This window comes from Nerophis lumbriciformis, linkage group LG01 (assembly GCF_033978685.3).
Source record: "Nerophis lumbriciformis linkage group LG01, RoL_Nlum_v2.1, whole genome shotgun sequence".
In the NCBI taxonomy this organism is placed as follows: domain Eukaryota; kingdom Metazoa; phylum Chordata; class Actinopteri; order Syngnathiformes; family Syngnathidae; genus Nerophis; species Nerophis lumbriciformis.
In genome coordinates this window covers 41,916,013-41,936,245 of record NC_084548.2, presented here as the reverse complement: position 1 = coordinate 41,936,245, position 20,233 = coordinate 41,916,013, and the positions used below count along the sequence as shown (strand labels likewise).

General features: G+C 39.2%; 1 protein-coding gene and 1 long non-coding RNA gene across 12 annotated transcripts in view; one reads left to right on the top strand and one right to left on the bottom strand.

Moving 5' to 3' along the window:
* The window catches only part of nr2c2 (nuclear receptor subfamily 2, group C, member 2), a 27,378-nt gene extending 13,581 nt beyond the window's left edge, over window positions 1–13,797 (bottom strand). For 5 of the 11 annotated variants that reach the window (XR_009817520.2, XR_009817521.2, XM_061981938.1 and 2 more), the window contains exons 1-6: window positions 13,660–13,797; window positions 8,053–8,137; window positions 7,757–7,834; window positions 7,477–7,677; window positions 6,322–6,427; window positions 6,049–6,228 (exon numbers count right to left, since the gene is read on the bottom strand). Coding sequence is in view for 9 of the 11 variants with exons in the window: in XM_061981938.1 (XP_061837922.1) it covers window positions 6,049–6,228; window positions 6,322–6,427; window positions 7,477–7,677; window positions 7,757–7,834; window positions 8,053–8,112 (625 nt within the window). In the remaining 2 variants the exon portion in view is untranslated. Of the gene's footprint in view, window positions 1–6,048; window positions 6,229–6,321; window positions 6,428–7,476; window positions 7,678–7,743; window positions 7,854–8,052; window positions 11,654–13,659 lie in introns of those variants that run through there. The other 6 variants (XM_061981949.2, XM_061981969.1, XM_061981957.1 and 3 more) reach the window with 6 other exon arrangements.
* LOC133620490 (uncharacterized) overlaps window positions 1–20,233 on the top strand; it is a 21,417-nt gene extending 1,184 nt beyond the window's left edge. The window contains exons 2-3 of the long non-coding RNA XR_009817524.1: window positions 6,074–6,155; window positions 19,885–20,233. This is a non-coding gene — a long non-coding RNA (uncharacterized lncRNA). The remainder of the gene's footprint in view (window positions 1–6,073; window positions 6,156–19,884) is intronic.

The window sequence follows — 20,233 nt, the reverse complement described above, 5'->3', positions numbered from 1 at the left end:
GAAGAAGCCGCCATCTACGACTGTTGTCTCTTAACGTAACGTTAATGTTTTCACATTCGCAAGCTTTAAAGTTTTAGTATTTTAGTATTATTATTTGGTATTTTAGCCTAACGTTAGCAAGTGTGGCTAGCTGGCTAATATTCCAAACTAATATTCCAAACTAACATGTAATATATTATATAACTTATGCAGAAATTGTGCATTTTTCTCTAGCCCCACATGAGCAAGTCAGCATCTGAAATGCCTCACTCTGAAGTGCTAGATTCATACCCCCTACCCCTCGTTATGTTCACTACCGCTACAAGCAAAGAGTCATTGGGACACCACTACTTTAATGGGAATGCGCAAAATGTACAGATAGGGCTAAAAAGTTGGGTGAGGGGGTGTATTGGGATTGGGCCTAAATAGTCGCGAAAAAAAAGGGAGGGTAGAAAAGCCTCTTTTCATGTCGTTCTTGGCATTTCCGGGTCTACAGTTTGTCTGCGTTAGCAATTATATATATATATATATATATATATATATATATATATATATATATATATATATATATATATATATATATATACTGTATATATCAATCAGTGACGTGCAGTCACTAGAGGCAGGTGAGGCGGGGCCTCACCTGCCATCATGGAAAGAAAAAAAATGTAAAAAGAAAAAAAAAATTATTAAATTGTTAAATGTATCCAGTGATTATACTATACATATTATATATTATACTATAAAGTTATTTTCCATTTAACTTCACCAGTTTTAGATTATTTTTATTCAAAATCGCTGAATTTCCACATTTGCCGTTCAAATACTGAGAAGAGACGGTGCGGTGAACAGCAGCCAGTTGAGGCACGTCACTCATTTGTGCCTCACCATGGATTGCGGACTCGGCTAACTGCTGGCCTGCTGTGCAGTGAGACCGTACTATATTATACATTTCCATAGTTTAGTTAGCTGAGGTATATAATGTACAGTGTATTTTGTCAACAACTGTATGTGTGTAACGTATTTCTTGTGCTGAGCGTTCATAAAACGGCTGCAAAAGACGCACTGGCTGAGGCTCGCAGTAATCCGCCTCCTGCACCCCGGCCGTAGAATTTGCACCCCGTGACGGGAGTGTTATATCAACTAAAGCCCACACTTAAACTTTCCACGTGCAAGATTGAATCTATTTAAAAAAATTATTTCATAAGAAGCCAAAAAGTGCAAAAACAATAATGTTCGTGTTGGAGGAGTTGTGCATGACTGCAGGGCCACAACATAAAGTACACCTGCAGACTGCAGGTGTACCTAATTCACAACTCCTCCAACACGAACATTATTGTTTTTGCACTTTTTGGCTTCTTATTAAATAACTTTTGAAACCAATTTTTATGGGCTTTCCTCTTTGTGATGTTAAGTTCCTGTTATGCGCTGTTATACAGTATATGCATTTATAAACCCTCGGTTACACTTTTTTAAATAGATTCAATCTTGCACGTGGAAAGTTGAAGTGAGGGCTTTAGTTGATATAACACTCCCGTCAGGGGGTTCATTAATCCAGCACAACAGCGGCGCATGGACTTTATTTATAAGTAAAGGTAAGACCATAATAGCGTTTTTTTATTAAATGTGCTTTTTTGTGTGCTACAGTTTGTATGTGTAAAGTTAAAGTTAAGTTCAAGCACCAATGATTGTCACACACACTAGGTGTGGTGAAATTTGTCCTCTGCATTTGACCCATCCCTTGATCACCCCCTGGGAGGTGAGGGGAGCAGTGGGCAGCAGCGGCGCCGCGCCCGGGAATAATTTTTGGTGATTTAACCCCCAATTCCAACCCTTGATGCTGAGTGCCATGTAGGGAAGAATGCTGGTATGAGCTTTTAAACATAACCCGTTAACTGCTGCCAATCAAATGGTGAATAAGATACTCTTTAGGGTTCATATGTTTGTAAATCTGACTGTGATGAAGTCAGTGCCTCACCAGCCATGAACCTCACCGCAACCTCACCGCACGTCACTGATATATATATATATATATAAATATATATATATATATATATACAGGCCAGCCTGTAGTAACACATGAACCAATCACCACGCCCCTAGGCCAGCCTGTACCCACCCACTCTGTGCCCTATATAAACCATGGTATGCGAATGCTCCCATTAAAATCTCCTGACGATTGAGGGTACCCCCCTCATGAAACAGGCCTGTAGAGATGAAATAGTCTTGTGATTTTTTTTTTTTTCCGCACACATACATATATTGCGCTCTACTACGGTATCGAGCACTATTTTTTGGATAACCTTATTAAGACATATACTCCGCTCCAAATTGACATTTGTTGAGCACTGTACGACGATCAGAAATGGAAAAATTCAACATCGACTACTCCACGAAGAACATTCCCATACCCGCGCAGAATGACTACAAGCTAAGGCTCATAGAAAAGACGGAACACTTCCTAAGAAGGATGCGGTGGAAAGCACATTTTTTCCTCCACCCTGAAACAAAAGGAATGCAAAAGGAAACTTACGGATTCAAATCTACCAAGAACCCACCCACAGTTGAGGAACTAAAGGATTTTGAGAACGACATGCTCAAAATGATACAATCAGTCAAATTCAAGCCAATCCGCAACCCACTCCTCACCAAGCTGAAAAATGACAAGGAGCGCATCAAGAAAGTAAACAACCTCATCATAGCTGCCGATAAAACCACAAACTTCTACAGAATGGACATACCAGAACACCACACCTTACTGGACAGAAGCATCACCAAATCATACAAAAAAGCGCAACCCAATACCTTACAGAACATCCACCTGGAAAATAAAAGGATCGCGGCTGAACTGGACATTGAGGACAGGGTGGACGCCACAGCCAACAAGGAAGCCTTCATCACATTGAAGGATCACAAACCCAACTTCGCAAATAACCCAACATGCCGACTAATAAACCCAACTAAATCTGAAATAGGAAAAATCAGCAAAATAATCCTGGACAGAGTCAACACAAAAATCAAGGACAAAACACCACTCAACCAATGGAGAAATACAGCAGCAGTAATCAAATGGTTCAACAACATCCAAGACAAACAACAGCACAACTTTATCTCCTTTGATATCGAGGAATTTTACCCTTCCATCACGCAAGACCTACTGACTCAAGCACTAGACTTCGCCTCAGACTACGACTCAATCACAGGCAACGAAAGAAACATCATCATCCACGCAAAAAACTCCATTCTCATCCACAACAGTACACCATGGCAAAAAAAGAACAATGCAACATTTGACGTCACTATGGGAAGTTTTGACGGAGCAGAAACGTGTGAACTCGTTGGGAGTTTCCTCCTCTCCCAGCTCGCTAGCCTCAATCTGAACCTTGGTATTTACCGTGATGACGGACTGGCAGTGTGTCGCGCCTCGCCAAGGAGCAGCGAGAATACCAAGAAGCGCATATGCCAAATTTTCAAAGAGAACGGCCTACGGATCACGATTGAAGCCAACAAGCAAACCGTCAACTTTCTTGACGTCACTTTCAACCTGAGAAATAACAGCTACCAACCATTTACGAAACCCAACACAACACTCCAATACGTGCACCATGACAGCAACCATCCACCCACCACCACGAAAAGAATACCTACCGGAATCAATAAAAGGCTATCGATGCTGTCATCTAGCAAAGCTGAATTTGACCAAGCAACCCCCCCGTACCAAAAAGCCCTTGATAAAAGCGGATACAATTTCACCCTCACCTATGAACCCACGCCAGGAAACCAGCCAAAAAAGAACAGAAAACGAAACGGCATCATCTGGTACAACCCCCCATACAGCAAAAACGTCTCAACGAACATTGGACACAAATTCCTCAACCTGATTGACAAACACTTTCCCAAAGACAACAACCTAAGAAAAGTATTCAACAAGAACAACATCAAATTGAGCTACAGCTGCATGAACAATATACGACAAATCATCTCAAACCACAACAAAACAATTGCAAATGAGCCGTCGACCCCCAGTCAGAACGACTCCAAAACCAACAAAGCATGTAACTGTCGAAAGAAACCTGATTGCCCCCTCAACGGGGGATGCTTACAAACATCAGTTGTCTACCAATCTAAGGTAATACGCAAGGACATTAACACATCCGACACATATGTAGGATTAACCGAGGGTGAATTCAAAACCAGATGGAACAACCACAAGGCTTCTTTCAGGAACAAAAACCTGCGAAATACCACAGAACTCAGCAAACACATTTGGGACCTCAAAGACAATAATGTTGAATATTCAATAACATGGCAAATCCTTGCATCCAGCACACCTTACAATAGTGGTAATAAAAGATGCAACCTATGCTTGAAAGAGAAACTGTTTATTATCTACCGTCCAGACCTGTCATCCCTCAACAAGCGCAGCGAAATTGTAACAACATGCCGCCATAGACGGAAACACCTCCTAGGTAACACATGAACCAATCACCACGCCCCTAGGCCAGCCTGTACCCACCCACTCTGTGCCCTATATAAACCATGGTATGCGAATGCTCCCATTAAAATCTCCTGACGATTGAGGGTACCCCCCTCATGAAACAGGCCTGTAGAGATGAAATAGTCTTGTGATTTTTTTTTTTTTATTTTTTTTTCCCACACATACATATATTGCGCTCTACTACGGTATCGAGCACTATTTTTTGGATAACCTTATTAAGACATATATATATATGTATATATGTATTAGGGGTGTAACGGTACGTGTATTTGTATTGAACCGTTTCGGTACGGGGGTTCCGGTTCGGTTCGGAGGTGTACCGAACGAGTTTCCACACGAACATATTAAGTAGCGTAACGCACGTTGTGTAAACAATGCACACCGGGGCACAACACACGGCATGCTAGCAGCTAACGGGCTACAATAGACTGACCATACGTCCTCTTTTCACCGGAAATGTCCTCTTTTGCGTAGCTGTCAGGGCGGAGTTTCTTAAATGCCTCAAATGTCCGGCATTTTGAGTTAGGGTTGCGTGTATTTTCAATGTACGTTCAGGGTTAAGAAGGGGTTAAAAACAAAACAAATTGTCCGCGCAGCAGCATTCGTGAGGGAGGGGCAGAGTCAGAGAGAGCGAGAGAGTTATGATAAACGTGCATGCGTCGCCAGGCTCTGCTTTTCATCCATAGATTTATCAGATTTAATTTTTTATTATCCATAGCAGGGGTGTCAAAAGTGTGCCCCGGAGGCCATTTGCGGCCCACAGCTAATGTTTTAAAGGCCCACGGCACATTCTAAAAATGCTATTAAAATAAACAAAAACATAACAAAAGTGAAATAAAAAAGCTTAAAGGTTAAATGTAATTTAGAAAAAACAAAGCTGTTTTTTTTTTTTCAAACTGTCATTGCTCAAAACATAATATTGAATCAAAATCAATGTTATGAATTATTGACCTATCCAAGGTTCCGATTACTTCGCATCAAATTATCCACTAAGAAAAATATTTTTGGTGGAAGATTTTACAAATTTGGTGAATAAATAACCCAAAAATGTATATTTTGTTGTTTTCTTACTGTACCGAAAATGAACCGAACCGTGACCTCTAAACCGAGGTACATACCGAACCGAAATTTTTGTGTACCGTTACACCCCTAATATATATTATATCATTAATACTTTGTTAATGTTCAAGTCACAAAATGTAAATGGAGTATTTTGGGCGCTTTTTTGATGGTTATGTATTGGGTTTTATGGGCAGAATAGAGGACCTACCATTGGCTTTGTTTTAAGCAGACATTTATTCACCTTTATTTAAGAGTTAGAATGGATTAATTAAAACATACATCTGTTGTCATGTCTTTCATAATGATTTTGAACAATTGGCAAAATTCAATTTGGCAAAAAGAGTGCTGTTTCACTTTAAATTAAAAGTAATATAGTGGAAAATAATGCTGTAATTTAGGAAGTTTGTATGTTTTATTGGAAACATGAAAATTTGGGAGAATATGCTTCCCTCTTTTAATAATACTGATCTAAACAAACCTGACTTGCATTTTGAGAGTGGCGGACTCACACTCAGTCTTCATTCCCATGTCCAGGCATTTCTTCAACCGGCAGAACTGGCAGCGGTTGCGATGGTGCTTGTTGATGATGCAGTCCTGCTTACTGCGGCAACTGTAGGTAAGGTTTTTCCTCACACTTCGCTTGAAGAAACCTTTACACCCCTCACAACTCATCGCTCCATAGTGACGGCCTAAAGTGTGAGATTCACTTAGAGTTTGCAACATATGTTTAAACATGGAATTCTGATATCAGAAATGCATATAATAAAATGACATTAGTGCACCTGAAGCCTTGTCTCCACACACCACACAGTATTCTGCTGTCTGTGGCCGACCCAAATCGCCAGACTGCCCAAGTAAGTGCTCCATTGACAATGGATCTGTGACAATCTGAGGGGAAATAAATACTGGTATTAATATTTTTACATTTACACTTTATCATGATACAATGTCTTAATTAGGGATTGTTTTTAAAGACATTTTTTGAATCAATCACTGGAAAATTGACATAATCACAGTGGTTGTTGAATATGTCTTTGCTTTTTGATTGAAGCATTGGTAGTTGGAAAAATGCTAATGACTCAGTAATGCAAATGTTTTTAACATTACACATCAAAAATAAGAATCAAATTCTTGACATTGACATCAACATTGAGATTAGGGATGCAACAATTTGTTTGCAACAATTTATCGCTTCTGTTTTCCCAGACGGAAACATACATGGAAAAGCAAAATGGCTTTGCCACTGGCAACAACGCTGTGATGGAAAACATCAAAAGTATTAGAACATTTTACCCTAACTACATGAAAGCAAACCTTGCTTTTCATGGTGGTATATCTGATGCGGAGCCATATCTGACATCTGGAGGATGCTGTCTCCAACTCTCCTCAGTAAGATAGTTAGATCGTTACCTGGCTAGCCAGCTAAACTTTGTCTCTATACCTGTGTGCAGCTTTCTAAACGCAAAATGATCATCACAGGATGCACTTTTCATTTTGAGGGAAGCAAGATAGCTTTGGTGTTGTTTTTTTAGGCTATTTTACTGTCCGTTGTTCTCATAAAAATTGACTATTTTTATTGGCAATTTGCCTGTCCTTGCTTTAAAACGAACAAAAGTGTATTCATTATTATTTGTGTAACAATGAGCAGCACTGTTACAATATATAAAGAAGCAATAATATAATGGGCTGCTTGCATTGCAGCAAGTCCATAATAAACAATTCTGAAGAAGTAGTCATCTTTTGTTTACAGTTAGCACCTGCATAAAAATATATCAAACTGAATTAAAAAGCTGAAGGCTCAATTAGAGCCAATGAAATAGTGTACACATCATAATCCGATTAGTAGACTAATCGCTAAGATAGTCGATGACTCGTCGACTATCGAACTAGACCTGATATTATTCTAATGTGAGACCATTTTACGATGGAAACGTCACCTTTATTCTTCCTGACATCAAGCTGTCTGCAGAGGTAAAGATGAGCTGCTTGGTGTTGTGGTTATCTGGAGAGGTCAGAATAACCTTGCCTGCTCCGGAGCTATCAGCTGTGGTAAAAATGAATCGCTGGTTGGCAGCACTAGAAGGGTTCATGGCTGTCACAATCTGAATCTTTTGACCTGTTTGATGGTCAGTTACAATCTGAGAAAATAGGGCAAAGCACTGGAGTAAACAATGCTGAAGGAGGATACCGAAAAAAGATATTACCGTGTGACATTACTTGAATCTGCTGTGGCGTTGCTGAAGCCTCACTGGAAATAACCTGACAGCACTGAGGTGACTGACTCTGAGTCAGAGTCTGTTGGGCACAATGACACCTATGGTGTGAAAGACACTTAAACACACTTGATTTTAATCAAAGAAGTACAAAACAGGCATTTTCTAGTAGCAGCCTGTACAACTACATAAGCTTGTCTCAATGAAACAGCACTGAAGTTTAAATTAAAAAAAGGACAATACAACTTCAATTAAAAATATATACTGTAATAAATAATCCATATTAGAAGCCATGCTCACCTCTGGCTTGTGCTTAAAGTCAGTTTTCTGCTGAGCAAGCAGATCCAGGCTGGCCGTCATAATGATGTAAGGTCATTAGTGAGGACTGTTTAGAACAATGCAAGGTGCATAATTAATCCCCAACATAGGTGCATGGTAACAAAGAGACGAGACAATAATGGCACAGAGTTATTTCTGTATTATTGAAATGGTAAACTGGGTTAACCACAAACCATTTTCCCAAAAGTACATTAAAATTGGATACATGATAAAGAAGTTCAGAGTTAAAAAAAATAGAACAATGACTATCCAGGACAATAAACAGATTTATATTCTATAGATTACCTATAAAGTATTTATTTTTCTGAGAATAATGATGATTTGAATTCACAACTAATCCATCCATCCATTTTCTACCGCTTATTCCCTTTTGGGTTCGCGGGGGGCGCTGGAGCCTATCTCAGCTACAATCGGGCGGAAGGCGGGGTACACCCTGGACAAGTCGCCACCTCATCGCAGGGCCAACACAGATAGACAGACAACATTCACACTCACATCCACACACTAGGGCCAATTTAGTGTTGCCAATCAACCTATCCCCAGGTGCATGTCTTTGGAGGTGGGAGGAAGCCGGAGTACCCGGAGGGAACCCACGCAGTCACGGGGAGAACATGCAAACTCCACACAGAAAGATCCCGAGCCCGGGATTGAACCCAAAACTACTCAGGACCTTCGTATTGTGAGGCAGATGTACTAACCCCTCTGCCACCGTGAAGCAACTATCACAACTAATAAACATCCAAATTCAGTACTTCATAAAATTGTCAAACAATTCAAAATAACTACTACTGGTTCATGCTCTTATCAGCAAATTAATGGCAAAATGTCCTGAGCTTTTAAATGTTATCTTAGTTTCAAATGAACTAGTGAAATCAAATAACTTTTGCCCATTATTCTAATTTACTGAGATGCACATGTGTAATGGAGGCCAGCCACTGTGTCTGTGCAATTGTATGTTGGTTTTAACCTCATGAGTGAGCTGCCTTATTGGAGCTGTTCGCAACTTGCTCAAAGTTACATTTTTCAAACCAAAAAATGGAATAAGAACCCCACCGGCTAGCTTATGTTACCCTTAGCAAAGTAAAATACTTTTTTTTTTTTTTTTAGACGTCAACATTTCGCAGAATCATTCATTCTATTAAATAAAAATTGTTTGTCGGTTCGAGTAAAAAGGCTGGCATTCATGGCTATCACTGACGGCTGTGCTGTTTAATAGACTATACATGTTAACCAACATTATTAGCTGAACTTTGCCAAATTGCTATTATTAGCTGACAACAAACGTAACTAATGCTGGAGAGTGTGTTATGTGGGGCGTAGTTTACGTACTCAAAGCCTGCTTACAACACTTTGGAAAGTTAGCGCACACGAGTCAGCCGCTTAAGGTTGCAATCAGCACCTTTAAGAGTTTGCTCTGGATATTGAGTTGACATTAAGGGCTTTTAGTTTGATGCCCAGCATTCTCGCACTCTCATTTGTTTTGAGCCACGGACATAATGAAAGCAGGGGTAGGTCCAGATGGGTTACACATGTATAATGCTATACACTGACTATTTATTTATAATGTTGTTTAATTTCTATAATATTGACTTAAAAGAAGATCAAATAAAATGGGTGCTGAAATTTGAGATGTGTACTGAAGCTGCAACGATTAATCGAATAAATCGATTCATTGATTAGGAAAAAGCTTCGATTTATAATTTGTTGCTTGGATTTATCATTTAATGAGTGTAACTAATAAAAATGTATCAAATCCTGAACTTTAAAAAAGCAGACATCATCCGGCCGCTGCAATAGCACACGAGAGCGGTGTTGTGGGTGCTGTGGTCTGTCGCAGCAAACAGCAAAGAGTAATTTTTTTAATTTCTATTTATATTGCACATATGTAAAAAGTGTAATTTCAATATTGGTAACAAGCATTTATTAGAAAAAATGAGTGAAATGTTATGGGAAGCAGAAAATAAAACACGCATTGCGGCTATAAATTGTACTTTAGCCGTATTCGATTAATCAAACAAACTACTCGATAGATTACTGGATTACTAAAATAATCGATAGCTGCTAGTGTCTACTAACTTCTATGAGACACTCTAAGTTAGAGCTGCAAAAATTATTCATTTTAAATTATTAACTCTGTAAGAAAAAAGCTTTGGTTTATATTATGTTGCTTTGATTAATCGTTTACTCAAAAAACAATAATTAAGTAAAATCAATCGTGTTAGGAAATATTGACCTATTCAAGGCTCAAATAACTTAAATAATAAATAGCATATATTCCACTTTGAAATATTTTTAGGGGAAGACCATGCATATGTAGTGTTTGTGTCATAAAAAACAGGGTTTTCTTTGACAAAATGACAAAACAGGTTTGTTTGTTTTTTACTTTAAATCTATAGATCAACTTGAAGTTGATCTACAGAATTAGGTATTAAATAAAATAATAATAAAGAATAATAATAAATGACTATTTCATGCATGTGATTTGGACTTAATGAAAAAGACTGAAATTAAGCTGGGGGTCTGGCGGCCACAGGTCCCCAGCCGGGTGGGGGGACAACGAATGCTTTTGTGTTTAAAGAATTGAAAAATGATCAACAGAGTTTACATAGTTTACATAGCCTATTCATCCAAATAAATCACTATGTCTGTTTCAGTCACTATGTTATTTAGTCACTAAAGTTAAAGTACCAATGATTGTCACACACACACGAGGTGTGGCGAAATTTGTCCTCTGCATTTGACCCATCCCCTTGTTCACCCCCTGGGAGGTGAGGGGAACAGTGGGCAGCAGCACGTGCCGCGCCCGGGAATCATTTTTGGTGATTTAACCCCCAATTCCAACCCTCGATGCTGAGTGCCAAGCAGGGAGGTAATGGGTCCCATTTTTATAGTCTTTGGTACAGCAGTAATTACAACTTGTGTTCACATCCACAAGAACCATATGGGTTAGCCTACTCTATACAGTATTTACAACCGTACTAGTGTTCACTTCACAGCCACAGATGGTTCATCTAATTTTTACATTTTACATTATTAACACATTACTTTGGTTCATTCACACATTATTTTGGCATTTTTGCTTTTAAGGCTCTGACATGAGCCTTCCTAGCAAATTTCCAAGCAGCTTGCATTTTCCTTTCCATTTCTGCTTTAGAGCATTCTTCCTTGGATTTTATAGCCAATTTCTGTCTCTTCGACTCCCTCTTCACTTCTAACTGCTCCAAATGCAAAAAGCATAGAGTACAAACAATGTTTATTCTATTAGCTAACTTCCTTTATCTGAATAGACATTTGTGATTTATAGCATGAAATAACAAATATCTTGCCGTCATGTTGTTTAAGTTTCAAAATTATTCAACTATTCAATGTCAAAATATAAACAGTAGAAGTAATGTACAAAATATCTTGCCGTCATGTTGTTTATGTTTCAAAATTATTCAACTATTCAATGTCAAAATATAAACAGTAGAAGTAATGTACAAAATGTCAGCTACTGTTTAAAACACCAATGATAATTAAATTTAGCATTTTGACAGTCATCACATATACGTACACATATACAGTCGCGGTCAAGTTTACATACACTTTTAAAAAACATAATGTCATGGCTGTCTTGAGTTTCCAATAATTTCTACAACTCTTATTTTTTGTGATAGAGTGATAGGAGCACACACTTGTTTGTCACAAAAAACCTTCATGAAGTTTGGTTCTTTTATTAATTTATTATGGGTTGCATTGGCAGCAAAACAGGCCCATAGCATAATACTACCATCACCATGTTTGACGGTAGGGTAGGCATGGTGTTCCTGGGATTAAAGGTCTCCCATTTTCTCCTCCAAACATATTGCTGGGTATTGTGGCCAAACAGGTAAATTTTTGTTTCATCTGACCACAGAACTTTCCTCCAGGAGGTCTTATCTTTGTCAATGTGATGTCAGATGAAACAAAAATTGAGCTGTTTGGCCACAATACCCAACAATATGTTTGGAGGAGAAAATGTGAGGCCTTTAATCCCAGGAGCACCTTCAAGCATGGTGGTGGAAGTATTAGGCTCTGGGCCTGTTTTGCTGCCAATGGGTAGAAATGGATGGATGGATGGATGGAACTGGTGCTTTACAGAGAGTAAATTGAACTATGGAAAAGGAGGATAACCTCCAAATTCTTCAAGACAACTTAAAATGATCAGCCCGGAGGTTGGGTCTTGGGCGCAGTTGGGTGTTCCAACAGGACAATGACCCCAAACACCTGTCAAAAGTGGTAAAGGAATGGCTAAATCAGGCTAGAATTAAGGTTTTAGAATGGCCTTCCCAAAGTCCTGACTTAAACGTGTGGACAATGCTGAAGAAACAAGCCCTTGTCAGAAAACCAACAAATTTAGCTGAACTGCACCAATTTTGTCAAGAGGAGTGGTCAAAAACTCAACCAGAAGCTTGCGGATGGCTACCAAAAGCGCCTTATTGCAGTGAAACTTGCCAAGGGACATGTAACCAAATATTAACATTGCTGTATGTATACTTTTGACCCAGCAGATTTAGTCACATTTTCAGTTGACCCATTATAAATTCATAAAAGAACCAAAATTCACGAATGTTTTTTTGTGACCAACAAGTATGTGCTCCAATCACTCTATTACAAAAAAATAAGAGTTGTAGAAATTATTGGAAACTCAATACAGCCATGACATTATGTTCTTTACAAGTGTATGTAAACTTTTGTCCACGACTGTACATATGTATATACATGTATACGCATAAATTTATGTATGTATGTATGTATGTATGTATGTATGTATGTATGTATGTATGTGGCCCCCAGTGGAAAAAGTTTAGACACCTCTGATTTAGAGGTTTGGACAGAAGCCCAAAAAGATGAAGAATAAACAATACCGCTTGTATTTGAATGTAAGGTACCAGCAATATACACAGTATTCAGGTGGCGCAATAAAGTATACAGTACAAAGAAATGTAATAAATCGCAGAATCAAACAAACAAACAAATAGGGGCGGGGCTTCGAGCTGCACACTGCTGAGTGATTGGTCCAGCAGTTGTCCATCAAAACTTTCTTTCCGACCACACTGCGAATCACAACAAAATGGAGAATTTGGCAATCAGCCAATAACACAGGAAGCGAATCTATGTGATGAGTAGCTACATGCATAACGGTTTTTTTTTTCATTCCGACACGTAAACGATTACTGACGTTGTACTGGCGGTATATCGAACCGCCGATTAAATTAAAAAAAGCCCAGAGACATTTCCGCAACATACCTGTGCCCGGAAAGGCAAAGGTAAAAAGGTCGAGTTCGTTGGTCTACCGTTAGCTGTGCACGTTAGCATAACACAAGCAGAGCTGCGGACCAGACATTCTAGTGACGACCTGACACTGTGTGACGTGACGTGAAACACCACGTTCGCTTAATGCATAAAAGAACTATCTTCCAAGATGATGTGCGAGCTAGCAGAGATGCCAGAAAGAGGAGTCCAGCGTCGGCTAGCTAACGATTAGCTTCGCTCTTTTATCATGCACTATATGTTTTTTATGCTTTTCAACTCCGGGCAAACACTTACCTCCAAGAGTGGACGAACAAAGAATTTAAGTTCTCTGCTATTTTATAAAATAAATGTTTTGTTTTCCTGCTGTTAAAGGTCATAGTTCGTGACCCCGCACCATCAGCACGTTGTTGGTTGGATGCTTGGCTTTTTTTTTCTCACTTTTTTCTTCCTCTGTCGCGTCCTCGCGCACCTCCCACTCACGCGAGCGAGCCAGACAGCCATGACGTCACCCTGTCTACTCCTTGTTGCAGCAAGTATTATACATACATCATCTTCAAGTACATTTTCAACAAGACAGGAGAAATAGAACGTCTTGGAAAATTGGTATTTAAAACATATGCGTGCCTGCACGTTACTGAAACGTTTTTGCGTATCAAGATAGTAACATTTAGCACAATATACAACCAATATGAGCCAGTCTAAGAAACAGTACAAACAAATTGTTTTACAAGGTATGAAGCAGAGTGCATAGAAATAAGTGTTCGCTATTATTTATTTTTGATATCATTTGTGCAATATTTTTCAATGGGTTATTATTATCCATCGTATTTGGGTCCCACATCAACCTTAAGAAAGTCAATGACTTCACTATAAAAGTGGGTGACATTGTTATCACCAGGAAATATGAGGTCACCTACCTAGGTTCCATTCTAGAGGCTAATCTTTCCTGTGATAAAATGGCAACCAAGGTAATCAAAGTCAACCAACGAACAAGATTTCTCTATAGAATCTCCTCTCTGGTCAACAAAAGCACCATGAAGATTCCGGCAGGAACTCTCATTCAACCCTTTTTCGATTACGCATGCACCTCCTGGTACCCTAGCACCTCCAAAACCCTCAAATCTAGACTCCAAACATCCCAGAACAAGCTAGTCAGATTACTTCTAGACCTCCACCCCAGATCACACATCACTCCTACCCACTTCTCCAAAGTGGGCTGGGTCAGGGTGGAGGACAGAGTAAAACAACTTGCACTGAGCCTAGTCTATAAAATCCGCTACACCTCCCTGATACCGAAGTACATGTCAAACTACTTCCTTAATGTAAATGACCGCCATAACCACAACACCAGAGGGAGCTCCACTAACCACGTTAAACCCAGATTCCGATCTAACAAAGGTCTTAACTCATTCTCTTTCTATGCCACATCAATATGGAATGCGCTCCCAACAGGTATAAAAGAAAGTGCATCTCTATCCTCCTTCAAAACCGCAATAAAAGAACACCTCCAGGCAACTTCAACCCTAAACTAACACCCTCCCTTCCTCATCATACCTCTTCGGATTGTAAATAATCAAATGTAAATAATCAAATGTAGACACTTTTTCTTATACTTTCTGATCTCTCTCTCTCTGTGTCCACTACTTGTTGTACATATCCTACCAAGTCAGTCCTACACTGTTCCAATGTCCATTTCTCTGATGATGCAATTGTTGATGACTGAAGTGTTGATACCAACCAAACCTAACCGCCCCGCCCCCCTCCATATCCCACATCCTGGATTGTAAATAATGTAAATAATTCAATGTATATACTCTGATGATTATCTTGTGTGATGACTGTATTATGAAAATAGTATATATCTGTATCATTAATCAATTTAAGTGGACCCCGACTTAAACAAGTTGAAAAACTTATTCGGGTGTTGCCATTTAGTGGTCAATTGTACGGAATATGTACTTCACTGTGCAATCTACTAATACAAGTTTCAATCAATCAATCAATATATACTATGCATTTATTAATGATGCAATGTTTCTCTTAAGTATTTATTCTATTGTATGCTATTGCAGTGATTGTCAAACAGGCACTATTGGTACGATGGCTCTATTTAGTGGTACACCAACGAATCACTTACTCAAATATTGTTTTATTTTCCTTTATTCAAACACAGTGTTACTGTTCAAATTGTGTGTAACGTTACAGTGCCCAAATATATTACATGTACTTGTTACATACAACATCTGCCTTGTTTTAATGAATACTTATAGCTTACTACGCTACTTCATTTTATTGTTGGTCATTGTGGTGGTACTTGGAGAACCAAATGTTTTCCAAGGTGGTACTTGGTGTAAGTACCACTGCTCTATTAATTTACTACACCTTTTGTATTATTTTCTTTCCCTTGTAGAACATGTTAAACAAGAGTTACCGGTATTGTAACTGTGAGCATGTCAAACAGTAATTGCTGACATAAATATTTTCCGGGCATGTTGTCAAATGTCAAATGTGAGCAAACCATAAATACTATGCAGGTAGCCAGGCAACATATATGTGACTTTTTATTGCTAATATGTAGTAATAATTGTTGACAGTGACTTTAGGAACCATGTATAGTCCATCCATCCATTTTCTACCGCTTATTCCCTTTGGGGTCGCGGGGGGCGCTGGAGCCTATCTCAGCTACAATCTGGCGGAAGGCGGGGTACACCCTGGACAAGTCGCCACCTCATCGCAGACCATGTATAGTTTAATATTTAATTTTGCAATATATATGTGACTGCTTATTGCAGGGGTGTCAAAGGTATGGCCCGCGGACCAAATCCGGCCCGTGAACAGGTTTTATCCGGCCCGCGGGATGAGTTTGCTAAGTATGAAAGTGAGCCGAAATTGTTGAATGAAAGAAACTGCTGTTCTAAATGTGTCCACTAGATGTCGCAGTAGCAATCCTTTGTATCTTTGTAGATTATGCTACACATGTAAAAAAAAGTTTTTATCTTGATAGATTGAAAATGAACACCATCGAGTTGACTGATGAACATTATCACATAATTTATTCAGAAACTATAAATAACGACAAATAAAGATAGACTACTATTAACCGCAACATGTAAGTGTAAAAAAAACTCCAACAACATTATGATTTGCACATTTTCAGAATGTGCTTGTTCTATTTATAAACAAAGAAAACAATCTGAAGATGTCTTTATTTTTAAGTTATCGTGCCGTGATTTTACCAGTCCACTTGCGAGTAGATTTTTCTCCATGTGGCCCCCGATCTAAAATGAGTTTGACACCCCTGACTTATTATTGCTATTATGTAGTAATGATTGTTGACAGTGACTTTAGAAACCATGTATAGTTTAATATTTATTTTTTGCAACATATATGTGACTGCTTATTGCTAATATGTAGTAATGATTGTTGACAGTGACTTTAGGAACCATGTATAGTTTAATATTTAATGTTAATCACAGCTCTCATTCCTATATTGTAGCTAAGAAAAACAACATCCAAATGGAGCCAATTCCAGCTGCTCCGGGCAGATGGCAGAATACACCCTGGACAAGTCGCCACCTCCTTTTCTTATTATACATTTATTAATTAAATCAAATATGACAAAAGTGAGGCAGTGGTTACTGGTCTCACAATAAGAATGTCCTGGGTTCGATTCCCGCCTCTGGGTTTTTCTGTGTAGAGATTGTGCGCGGGTTCCCTCCGGGTACTCCGGCTTCCTCCCACCTCCAAGGACATGCACCTGGGGATAGGTTGATTGGCAACTCTAAATTGGCCCTCATGTGTGAATGTGAGTGTGAATGTTGTCTGTCTATCTGTGTTGGCCCTGTGATGAGGTGGAGACTTGTCCAGGGTGTACACCGCCTTCTGCCCGAGTGCAGCTGGGATAGGCTGTAGAAAAGCGGTAGAAAATGGATGGATGGATGGGTGTATGGATGAAGAAGATGGATAACAAGCATGTAAACTTATTTTTTGGAACTCTGTGACGAGTTTACCCAGAGGTAGTTTTAAGTAGACTTGATCTTGCGGTAAGCAAACAAAGAAGAAGACATAGGACTGTATTCTAAGTTATCAATGATCTCCTCTTTGTTTTCTGTTTAAAGCAGGCCACATACAGAAGATGTATATGTGCATTACTAAAAAGCTGTATGGATAACTTCTTAGCAGTAAATGCATGCACTGGCGCTGCCCAGCAGAAGGATAAGTTTGCGGATAGAAAATGAAGGCTGATAACTCCCTGACCCCTATTGACCAATAAATGGTCAAAGCCAATAAAAGCCCCGCCCACTGACAAATCAGTTATGTCTGAAATGAATGACATTATGGCTCATTAACAATCCTCTGGAGAGCCACAAGACCTTATAAAGTTGTTATTCAGCTTCACAGTAATACCTATTCCACATCTTCGATGTTTGGCCTGGTTAAGCGAGAAAACCCAAGAAGAGATTAACATCAACATCAACTTAAATCATAGTGCAGTCCTCTGTCTTTTTCTACGTTTGTTTACCTGCAAGTGCAAGTCCACGTAGAATTACTGTGTATCAAAGAGTAATTTGATACACAGACGCTTGTTATTTATCATCTTCAAATTTGATTCATTTGATACATGTAAAATAAGAAAACATTTTTTTTGTTTTCTTTGTTTGTTATACTTTATATGTACTAAAAAAAACGCAATATAAATAAACAGGTCGTTATCCGTTTCCCATCCGTAGGGTAACTGGAACACCTCTACTTCCACTCAGAAACCTTTAGTTTAAGTAACAAAGTGATCAATCTTGTATGTCACGATCGTGCGTAGTGGCTGTTGGTGTGACCACAGGATGCAGAGAAAGGTATAGTGACATGCAGGTTAAAGTTATTTAGGACCAAAGCAGGCAAACTAAAACATGTAGCAGAAAAGCTAACATGTACAAACAACGAACCAGAGGCATGCGTTTGACCAATGACGCCGGACGATAAACCCCCTTGATTGACAATAAGTGACATGTGACCCTCCTAATTTGTATATATTAATATATATATTAGGGCTGTCAAAGTTAGCACCTGAGAATAATCACACAAATTAGCACATTAATCATGTATATACACAGATTAATCGTGCCATTCATTTTGACAGTATGGACGCTCCTTTACCTAGCCACGGATGATTGTACCTGAAAGGCGGAGCAGGTTGCTATACGTTCAGTGATCAGATCAATGCATATAGTGCAAAGATGTGTGAAAAGACTCCAAGTAGTGTTCTCACTTGCACATTTTCTTCAAAATACACCAGATGGTACTTTAGATAAAACTGTTACCAAGTTTGAAGGAAACCAATATCATGCATTCAAGTAAAACCTTTTCTTAAAACATGTTCCTGTATGACATTCTGACAATAAAATTGCATTTGTGTCCAAATACGCGGGGTCTTTTTTTTTCAAGTTAATTTAAATTATGCAAGCAAAAATAACCTGTGATTAATCCATATTCAAAAGGGTGATAAATCTGATTTAAGAAATGAATAATTTGACAGCACTAATTTGTATGATTACTGTTTTGGAAGGTTGTCACCTACACCCAAACCATTTGGATGTCAATAGATTCCACAGTTTAATGACTGATACATTAGTGTTGTATATACAAATGCATAATTTAATCTACATACTTTGTGCTCTTGAGTGCAATTTTGCCTACAATGTCAAAATGAAAAACGCTACATTGTCACAAAACTTCTTTATTCGTGTAGTTATTTAATATACAAGGTGTGTCAATGTTCTATTACTAGTGATGATGACATATTTATCGAAAGTGTATCCTTAAAGTCCCATTTAAGAACTTTCAGTTTTGGTTGATTTTAGCGGCACCAGTGAACCCAAGCGGTAGTGTTTTGCCAGAAGAAGAACACATTTCCCATGAAGACTAGCGCATATTGCGTCATCCTGACATGTTGTCCGCTGTCATATTGACACAAATATTACATCCTTAATGGCTATGCTGATGTTAAATATTATGTTGTTAACTATCAAGAAATGATATTGGATTGCGCTACAAACATGACACTACTTCCAAGAGTGTATCGGAGCAGATGCAGGCCTGAACCAAAGAAATACAGTTTTTCAGAGTAGTGTGGCACTATCACGCTGGTGGCTATTTATTGCTACCACGCAAATTTCTAATAACTAACATTAGCATTATCATTTTGAATTGAGTGTCACGGCTTGAGCGCACCTCAGTGCGCATTCATGTGTGCGCTGTGCTGAACGCACGTCCGGGAGCACGCCGGGCGCGCGTCACTCCGGTTGCAGCAAGCGGCTGCAATTAATCACCAATAATCAACGCACCTGTAGCTGATGAGAAGACCTGCCTTCTTAAACCAGCACAACCTGCTATCCGGGGCCAGAACATAGCTACCTGTTCAGTACAGTAAGCCTAATCGTCAAGCTCTATGCGCACTCGTTGCGCTCTGTGTTTTCTCCCTCGTCATGTTCATTGTCTCGTGTCCTCCTTGTCACCTCTCTGCAGCCTGCCTTCGTTCTCCACGTCACGAGATGTGCGTCTCGTCTCCGCGTATTCCCTCTGGTTCTCTGGCTGCTTCTTGGATCTCGACCTCCCGCCTGGACACGGACTCTGATGCCTCGCTATCGCCCCCGACTACCTGCCTGTCTCACGGACCTTCGAGCTTGCTTTTCCCCTCCGGGACTTCCGCCTCTCGCTCAACACTCCGGTAACATACAACAGTTAACTCACACACATAGTCGCACACATACACACCCTTTTGGCTTAGTCACACTCCATTCTCTAGTTTATTAATAGTATTATTGGTTATTTATATATATATATATAGTGTATATATACAAATAAATAGAGCTTA